We start from the raw sequence: 10114 nt of genomic DNA, 5'->3' as shown, positions 1-10114 counted from the left end.
ATAGCGGGGGGGGGGGCAACTGGAGCTGCTGACAATAAAGGTGAGTAGGTAGACTCACTGAGGCAGGGGGCCAGTTGAGGGTATTTTGCCCAAGGGTCCTCAGAAATATGGAGCTGCTGGCACTGGTCATTATGAGTAAGCTACTTCAAGCTCTTTGAAGGAAAGCCCACGAGGGCTAGTAACTTGTGTTTTGTTTTGTTTTTAAATGAAAACTGAGATTTTGGGGTTGTGTAATTCTGCACCCAGTATTAAAAGATGTGCTTTTCCTGAACTTGCATGCACACACACACACAAGCCAGACAAACATGTGAGTCTTTTCATGCTTGATATATTATTTGTTTGTTTGTTATTATACTGATTTTTTGTTTTTTGTTTACCCTGCCCATCAGACAAATTGCCTGGAGTGGCTATACAAGGTTCTCATTTTTGAGTTGATAATCCATGTATCTTTGCTTTCTCATTGCAGAGGTTCTACTCAGATCTATCTGACAGGAACACATCAGAGTCTGAGAACCCATTCTCTTTTCCATAGCAGCAGTATTCGGAGGGAGGCAAGGGTGAAGCCCCAAAGGAGTCGAGAGACCCATCCACCCCACCGCTGCTCGACTCAGGGATGACCGCAGGCAGAGTCAACCCTTACAGCATAGTATCGTCCGAGGAAGACGGGTTGACTTTGACCACCATGCCTGGAGTGAATGGCTTTGGGAATGGAAAGATCCACACCAGGAGGAAATGCCGAAACCGGTTTGTGAAGAAGAATGGCCAATGCAATGTGGAGTTCACCAACATGGATGATAAGCCCCAGAGGTATATTGCAGACATGTTCACCACATGTGTGGACATCCGCTGGAGGTATATGTTGTTGCTCTTCTCCCTTGCCTTTTTGGTGTCCTGGTTGTTGTTTGGTCTTGTGTTTTGGCTCATAGCTCTCGTCCACGGTGACATTGAGAAGCCAACCATGGACGAAACGTTCACTCCTTGCCTCATGCATGTGAACGGCTTTGTGGCTGCTTTCCTGTTCTCCATTGAGACTCAAACAACGATAGGGTACGGGTTCCGTTGTGTGACGGAGGAGTGCCCGCTAGCTGTCTTCATGGTGGTCTTGCAGTCCATCGTGGGCTGCATAATAGATTCTTTCATGATCGGTGCCATCATGGCTAAAATGGCTAGGCCCAAGAAGAGGGCTGAAACCTTGCTCTTTAGCCATCATGCTGTCGTGGCCATGAGGGACGGCAAGCTGTGCTTGATGTGGAGAGTAGGGAACCTTCGCAAGAGCCACATTGTTGAAGCCCATGTCAGAGCTCAGCTCATTAAGCCTAGAATCACCGAAGAAGGGGAATACATCCCGCTTGACCAAATCGACATCGATGTCGGGTTCGATAAAGGCTTGGACCGCATCTTCTTGGTGTCCCCACTCACAATCCTTCATGAGATCAATGAAGAGAGCCCGCTGTTTGGGATCAGCCGGCAAGATTTGGAAACAGACAACTTTGAAATTGTGGTGATCCTGGAGGGTATGGTGGAAGCCACCGCCATGACTACGCAAGCCCGGAGCTCGTACTTGTCCAGCGAAATCCTGTGGGGCCACCGTTTTGAGCCTGTCTTATTTGAGGAGAAGAGTCTGTACAAAGTGGACTACTCACACTTCCACAAGACCTACGAGGTCCCATCGACTCCCTGCTGCAGTGCCAAGGACTTGATGGAGAACAAGTTCCTCCTCCCAAGTACCAACTCCTTCTGCTATGAGAATGAGCTTGCCTTCATGAGCCGCGATGAGGAAGAGGAGGAGGAGGATGAAGATGATGACAGCAGAGGTTTGGACAATCCAAGTTCAGACAACCAGCCTGAATTTGATAGGCTTCAGGCCACTGTAGCGCTAGATCAAAGGTCATACAGAAGGGAATCAGAAATATGACCAGGGGCCCTGCCTGTAACTGTGTTTGAGGGTGTCTTTTCCCCTCTGGTCTCTTCCCCTCACTAAAAAACAAACCCAAACCAACTCAACTCAGATTATGCAGAACAATGCAAGTGCCATAGGAATGCCTGAGAATTATTTTGGTTTCATGAGTGTCATTTCCCCCCCCCTTTAAAAACAGTTTCATCGCAATAACCACTGAATGGCATGGGCTGAAAGGCCACAGCCAGCCTCAAAGTATTGTGAACATCCAGTGTTAACGATATAGCTGTTTATAGAACATATTGGAGGGCTGATTCAATATGGCGGCTCCATAAGTTAAAACAAAACAAAACACTGCCATGAGTTTTATGCTCTGTGCAGGAGTAGCACTGCATGCCGAGTGAGATAATGTAGTCTCCTTTTCCCAGTTGAAAATGTGGGTATTATTTTTTTTTAAAAAAAATAAGCACTATAACGTTTTGAAAAGAGAAAATATCAGGAAGCAAAATCATGTGTGTGTGGGATTTTTTTTTTTTTTAAACCTGAACAAAATATATTATATATAAAAATATAAATATAGACATACTGCCAAGAGATGTGATTCTGTTGCACTAGATCAACACTTGAAGTCCTACCACCTACAGTACCCCTCTTTCAATTGAGGGGAAAGAAAGGGGGGGTGTTGTTTTAAATATTTTTTTGTTCAACTTCCCACTTGGGAAACTGTTTACCAAAAACCTTTTTTTAAAAAATGAAATGTGATTACTTTTTAAAAGGCAATGATACAGCAATCGTATGCATGTCTACTTGGAAGTAAGTCCCATTACGTTCAGTGGGTTTTATTCCTAAGTAACAGGTATAAGATTGCACCTGAAGCAGGTGAAGTGGAAAATCTACAAAGATCAAGAACTCTCTCTTTTTTTCCTTTTAAATATATATCTAGGAAAATCATTCAGTTTGAAATCTTTGTCTGGTGGCCTGAAAAATGGAAGGGAAAGAAGTTCCCACAAAATGTAGAAAGGATTGTGCATTGCAAAAGAAGCATGGGATTCCAGGCCTATCGGTAGTCCTGTAATGGTTATGCAGGGTGTGGGCAGATATTTGCAGGAAGGAATCTGTAGAAGGAGGGACTAGGGATGGTCCTATCATTAGGCCAAGTGAGGCGGTTGCCACAGGCAGTTGAGTGAGGGGACCTCCTCAGGAAATGTGGGAAGCAGCAACGAAGAGCTGGAGGACAGAAATGTGTGTGCTACATTTCAAGCCTACTTGGTGCCCCATAAACTAGGTTGAGGACCTCAGATTGAAGTAAGAGTCCACTGCCACTACGATCAGCTTCTGTACATGGAATTGTGTGTGAGCAGGCACCATCTTGTCCTTCACCCCAGGCGGCAAAATCTCTTGGGCCGGCTCCGTGTGTCACCTTTCCCGGAACTGCTCATTTCAAATGCCCCATATCTGTCCATTTTTACTCTGTTTTTCCCCTCTCAGCTGGGTTCTGAGACTGAAAATAAGGGAAAACACTCTCAGGGGGTCCTCTCGAAGGATCAACGGGCACCAGAAGGATTAAATGCCCCTCCCACCACTGCCAATTTCGCCCTATGGATTCTCCCCCCCTCTGGTCCCATGTTCATATTACCTTGGCAAATGCAGGTTCATGAACATGCATAAGTTGAAGTAATGTAGGGATCCATCCATAGCTAACAGGAAAAGGGAGATCCTTTGTTTTAATTTATTCCACAGATGATAATGTATAAATTGGTTGAAAGACCAATTCTGTGATATGTCAACTGCTTTAATGTTATCTGTATTGCTTCTCCCCTGCCCACCATGTTTTATGCCAGCCTTCACCAACCTGGTGCCCTCCAGATGTATTGGACTACCATGCCCAGAATCCTCAAGTCAGGAATTCTGGGAGTTCTGACCCAACACATCTGGAGGGCGGCAGGTTGGAGAAGGCTGTTTTATGCACCTTAAACTAAACATGAGCCAAATCGTTTACTGGTGTTGTAACTTAGTCTTGATCAGTTGATGTCACTGGAAATACACCCATGTGGGGCCCCTGAGCCACCCCCCTGATGTCTATGAGCCCCTCTGGCCACCTCCCCTAACGTCCATGCACGCAGTTGAACACATGAAAGGGGGCCCTATTCACACACAGGGACTTCCACATGATCTGGTACCGCCATCGTATAAGGTTCCCAGTTGCAAGGAAGCCGATGTAAGGCTGCATGTGCATAGGGGCCCCTTTCATGTGTTCAACTGAACAGATAGATGTCAGGGGATGTAACCAGAGACATGACTATGCACTGGTGTCAGGGGCATGACTAGCTGCCATGGTCCCACTCTTCTGTCCTGCATTCATTGATCACATTGGAGGGGACCGAATAACTGGGCAAAAAATGACTGAGCTACTTAGGCTACACGTACCTGGAAGCAAGCACCATTTGCTGTCTTCACCAGGTGGGGGAACGCTGCTTTATTTGATGATTTTGCCCTGTTATTTAGAGCTTTTCTACATGACGCATGTATTGTGCACTCATCATTCGCTACTCAAAATTCTTTTGGGGTTCTTTAGATGATGTTGTGACCCTCCAGTTCCACTTCTATTTTTAAAGAGTGCTTTTCAGTGCGGGGGGTTTAGAGCAGGGAAAATTTGTGAAAGCGAAAGAAAACGCTTTTTCCACTTGTGTAATTGTACCCTTCTGCTCTACCACAGCACCACCTAGAGGTTATGAAGTGGAAAAGCAGGAAAGGAAATGCTCTTCGTGTAGTGCTCGGATCTCAATCCTGTGGCGAAACCAAAAGTAGGCACAGTGGATTAACAGCCTCGTGTAGAAAAGCTTTTAAACTCATACAGAGAGTGAAACGGAGCCCCAGATGCTTGAGAAGACACACTCTGGAGACCCGTTTCTAATACGATATGCAATTTTTTTCCATCTTCTTCGCTTTGGCACAGAGGTTGGCAACTTGCAGCCCTCCGGGTGTTTGGGCCTACAACTCCCATCAGCCTTAGCCAGCATAGCCAATGTGGAGGGATGGTGATGACAGTGGTAAGCCAAAACACCCAGAGGGCTGCTAAGGATGGGCCACCTGCACCCGCTTATGCAACCGGGGGGTGGGGAGTTCAGCATGCCTAAACAGGAGCAGGTAGGGCCCCTCACAGTGCCAGCTCCCAGTTTTGAGGGCCCTTGGGCAAGACACCCTCCATGGGCCCTGTCCCTCAGTGAATCTACCTTCTCACTGCCACTGTTACCCGCTGCTCTCGCTCCTCCTCCTCTTTCTCACCACTGCTACCCCTTGCTTGCTTGACAAGCAGAGAACCAGTGAGCAAGTCGGCAGCAGCTTCTCCTGCTCGTCCTCCTCACCACCCCTGTTGTCTGGGCCAAAGCGAGAGGTGGGTGAACAAGCAGGTTGCAGCAGTGACATGGAGGAACGACGTCAATGGGCCCCTCCTGAGTTGTGGGCCCTCAGCACATGCCCACCCTTGACGCCACCCCTGGCCTCACAGTCCTGGCTGTGGCACAGAGGCTGCAGCCTGCTCCCTGTTGTGGCGGATTAGAGGCAAAATCCCACTTAGTGGGGGTGGGACCTGCAGCCTTTTGACTGCCCCCTTTACGACAGCTGGATTTGCCGACACAAGCAGGCGAGGAGGTCTGACGCCATGCCTTGAAACACGTCTGTTTTCTGAGGATTGAGCGGCTGTAAAAGATGCAAGAGCAAGCCAGGTTGTTGTTTTGTTTGTGTATGGTGGGGTCCTGATCGTTCGGTAGCCCTAGCTGCAGGTGTACTGGAGTGGCCCTGATCCGTAATTCGGGGTCATGCTTGCGAAATAGGTTGGCCGCTGTGTTTTCTTAGCCATTAGCGAGGCAAGGGGAAGAGGCCGAGTCTGGGCGTATCATTAAAGATCAGGGCAGTTACGTTATCATTACCGTCACGGAGTGCGGGAGTGTGTACAGGAGGGCGCTTTTTGGATTTTCTGCCTCAAGTACCACTGTGTCTGCTTGTGCCAATTCTGGGATGCCCCTGTGCGTGGAGGGTTGGCCTAGACAGGCCCTTGCTGGGGGCCCAAGGAGGTGCCAAGGGTAGGCATGGTTGGGCACATGCCGAGGTCCCAGTCCGCAGCAGGGGCCCACTGGCAAGATCCTCCTGGACTTGCTCCTCCTCTGCACCATTGCAAGCTGCTTGTTCACCTGCCCCTTGCTCTGGCCTGGACAACGGTGGTGGGGAGGGGGAGGAGCAGGAGATGCCACGGCCTGCTTGCTCCATGGCTCCCTGGCTGTCAAGCAAGCAAGTGGGAGCAAAGATGGGGAAGAGGAGAAGGAGCAAGAGCGGCTGGTGAGAGTAGCGGTGCGATGATGGAAGTCATTGATGGAAGTCATTGATGATGGAAGTCATTGATGATGGAAGTCATTGATGGAAGGGGCCCATGGAGGGTGTCTTGCCCACAGGCCCTCAAAAATCTGAAGCCAGCACTGTCCACCTCCATCAGATCACCCTCCACCACAGATGGATCTCCTGATTTAGAAAAACAGCAGATGCCGATGAAATGATGAAGCCAAATTATTTCCCACTGTCCTAACTTTGCAGGCTCCAAAGGGGTCTGTGCCTTAAGAGAGAGAGAAAGATGCAAAATCATCCAGGCTTTAAACAACAATTCTTTGTCCTCACACCAAAAGCCATACTGTGTGTGTATCTTTCTTTTCTACCCATCCCTGCTCACTACTGCTTCTCCTTCTTCTTGCAACTTCCGAGTCACACTCTGTTCTTCTCCCCAGCCTTAGCGGGTGTCACATGTCCATCCATCTGGATGGAGGCGTGCGACCAAACCACAGAGCAGATCATAAGCAATAAATGTGGCTCATACAGCACGCGTTACAAGGAAATATCGATCTCCCCCTTCCAGGCCCTGCCACAATCCGTTACTGCAAAAACCAAACATTTAAAAGAAAGAAAGAAAGAAAGAAAGAAAGAAAGAAAGAAAGTCTCACACTGGCTGGATTTGCCTAGGAGCAAATACTGGCAAGATTTGAAGGACATCATATGTGCCCTGACAGCTTGCAAAAGGGGGTGGTGGGAGAGAGAGAGAGAGAGAGAGAGAGAGAGAGAGAGAAGCCCTTGACTAAAATTAGATTTCAGGCACTACTGGGGCCTGTGTGAGCTACAATTGCCAACTGATCTGACAGTGACACCAGACTGGCCTGCTGCTGTGCCTTTAACAACAGCTTGATCTGCAGAAATCTGCACGAAGAAAGCTTTTCTCAGCATGGAGATAAGCTGCTAAAGCCTGCTGCAGGCCAATTAGCTCTCAGAGGTACAGGAGGAAGGGTTGGTTAAAAAAAAAATTGGCAAGCCTGAATGTCAAATACACCATATATTACTGTTGTTGCAATAGCTCCCGGGCTCCTGTGCTTGTCTCCTCCCTGATCCAAAAACGCAGATGTTTGGCAAATCACAAGTTCCTTCAGAAGTTCAGAGTGCTGATATAATACAAGCCACACCCTGAAAGTGATCAGTATGGACTGGCATTCCATATTATCTAATCTAGAGTTTCCCCCTTGGTTCAATTCAATTTCAAGTCACATCAATTCATGAAAGTGGCTTAGATTTCAGCCTCTTTGGGTCAAATCCAGCATATGTCCTACTTAGAGTAGATCCACTGATATGAATGGGACTTAAGGGATGACTAGGGGAGGCATTTTAACTTTTTAGAATGGGGAAAAGACTGCACAAAACTGGGGAATCCTCATAACTTAAGTCCTATTCATTTCAGTGGGTCTACTCTACATTGGATTTATGTTGGATTTACCCTTTAAGATTTGCTCTTCAGTTAATGTAACAACTGACCAACTCGACAGAATTAAGAGTGCAATCCTAAACATGCCTATGCAAAAGTAAGTCCCACTGAGTTCACTTAAGGCGGAGCCTTAAAAATGACATTTATACAATAGCTGCATTCTTTGTTACAGGGCTCAGTCTAACACGCACATAGATGGACGATTCCCAGATTTCCTTGGGGAGAGGGCACTACGGTTAGACTATCTTAAATCTGCATCCTACACACACCACTGGCAGCCTATTACAACAGCAAGGAAAAGATCTCAAAAAATGAAGCTTATCTAAAGGCACATGGATGCATTGCCACGTAGCGCTCTTTGAGCACTGATGTGTTCATAAAGCACAGGGGTGGGCAGCCTCAAGCTCGGGGACCAAATCTGGCCTCATGGGGCCTGGATCCAGCCCCCTAGGCTTCCCTATATAGCCACACCCCCTTTCCTCAACCACTGATTATTTGGTGGTTTCTTTTGTGCCGTGTTTCCTGCATTCTAAAAAGCTGAAACGCCTTTCCTAGGACTTATTCCCCAGCAGTAAGAGCTTTAAGCTAAAATTTGCTGATATTTTTGGTATGTTGCCCCTTCCCCTTTTGCCTTTGGCTCTGCCTCCTTTGTCTTCAGCCACGCCCGCCACTGGAATGCAGCCCCCAAGAGCTTGTCCAAAATTGAATTTGGCCCTTGTGCTGCTGAAAGAGATTCAGCACCCGTGATCTAACAGAAAGCAGTGAGCCCATGTGCAACCCAGCCCCATTTATATGCCTATATATTCAGATTTATTTAAATGCCCTTCCATTGACTGCTTTGGAATCCTGACAAAGGAGATGGAATCATAGCTATTTATTGAGTGTATTATTTATTTTTATTTTATTTTTTTAAAAACAGCTTGTATGGTTGCTGGTGTGTTTTATTTTGTTTTTAAATCAAAGAAGGTGAATCACTATTGCTGCTTGGGGGGTGGGCAAGGGGGAATGGTATTTCACTGGAAATGGATTTCTAAATGTATATCACAGTAAATATTTGTAAAAAAAAAGAAAAGAAAAGAATCCTTAAATAAATTATTGCTTTTTAAACTACATTATATAATTGTACAGTCCGGTCTCAGAGACTAGAATAATATATACATATGTATTTTTTAAAAACAACTGCATAGATCAATATGAAATAATTTGTAGTTAAGCCATGCAGACCTAGTAAATGACAAGATCTTTTTCTTCTTCTTCTTAGTTCTGCTCTACAATCTCCTCCCTGGTTAACAGCTAGCTACAGAGAATAATGTTATATAAAATGTATAGCTCTAGAAACTGAATGTGCTGTTACATAATGTATAATAATATATATATTTTTGGCCTACCTCTGGGTGTTATAGTGGATCATTCTTTCCTCCAGGAGCAATCTAAGAATTAACCCTACTGGTTCATTTGAAGCAGCTGACAAAGACTGCAGCTGCCACATTTCTTTTTTCTGGCCCTGCTCCTGTGTATTTAGCAGCCAGACATTCCAAAATCAAAGATGCAACGCTTCTCCGCTCCTGTGTTATCTCCATGGCAGGATAGATTCACCTGCTTGATTTCTGCGTGTTGAAGTGCTGTTGAAGGCACAGGATAAATAGAGCCAGGAGCAGTGGTAGGTCTTGCTGGGCATTTGCCAAGGAGCACGCCCCTGCACTGGTCCGCTGCTGTCCTCCAGAGCCTCCTGGTCCTTCTGCTGTCGCCCCTCCTTTCACCTGCCCTCTCCGAACATGCAAGCAGTGACCAGAGCTAGCACTGAGGATGAGGACCAGAAAAGATCAACAGTCCTCTTCACAAGCCTGGTCCAGGATCCAAAGACCCAAAGAACTCGCTCCGCGGTGCTCCACCACATCCCAGCCCCCTGGTGCCACAAGGCCAGCTGCTTTTCAAATCAAGGAAGGGAGTTTCAAAAGTAGTTTGTGTGACATGGTGACCATCGGTAGGGTGACCATGTGTCCTGTTTTACAAAGGACAGTCCTCTATTTGAAAGGCTGTCCAGTCCAGGTCCAGTTTAACAATACCCTAAGAAGGGAGAGCCCAGGGGCCTTGAAGCTGCCCATCCATAGTGAGCGCCTGGACAGCTGACGGCTGAGAATGATGGAAGTTGTAGTCCAACACTTCTAGAGGGCACCAAATTTGGGAAGGATGGCTTAGAGGATGCTAGAAGCTAGGCAAGAACTTTATTTCTCTCTTAAACAAGAACAGAGCAGGCACAGGAAACTCGAGGCTCCACCCAGGTACAAATAAGCTAGGGTGGCCACTTACACATCACCCCCACACACACACACACACACACACAAACACCGCCCAAAAAAAGAGGAAACGGATCTGCATACAATTTGCATGTTCCGGGGTAGGCAACCTTTTGGGGCTATGGG

The 10114-nt window shown here is 46.9% G+C and overlaps 1 protein-coding gene across 1 annotated transcript; it reads left to right on the top strand.

The window, feature by feature from the left end:
* Positions 1-613: 613 nt before the first annotated feature.
* Positions 614-1915, top strand: LOC146336538 (ATP-sensitive inward rectifier potassium channel 12). Its single transcript, XM_084819193.1, has one exon. It carries the CDS (start codon positions 614-616, stop codon positions 1913-1915), a length of 1302 nt encoding a protein of 433 aa, XP_084675319.1.
* Positions 1916-10114: the final 8199 nt, after the last annotated feature.

The sequence above is a fragment of the Heloderma suspectum genome, chromosome 12, assembly GCF_057233095.1.
Source record: "Heloderma suspectum isolate Gila_16-S chromosome 12, 16-S_ref, whole genome shotgun sequence".
In the NCBI taxonomy this organism is placed as follows: Eukaryota; Metazoa; Chordata; class Lepidosauria; order Squamata; family Helodermatidae; genus Heloderma; species Heloderma suspectum.
The sequence above is the reverse complement of the archived record's forward strand: the minus strand, read 5'-3'. Positions and strand labels throughout refer to the sequence as shown.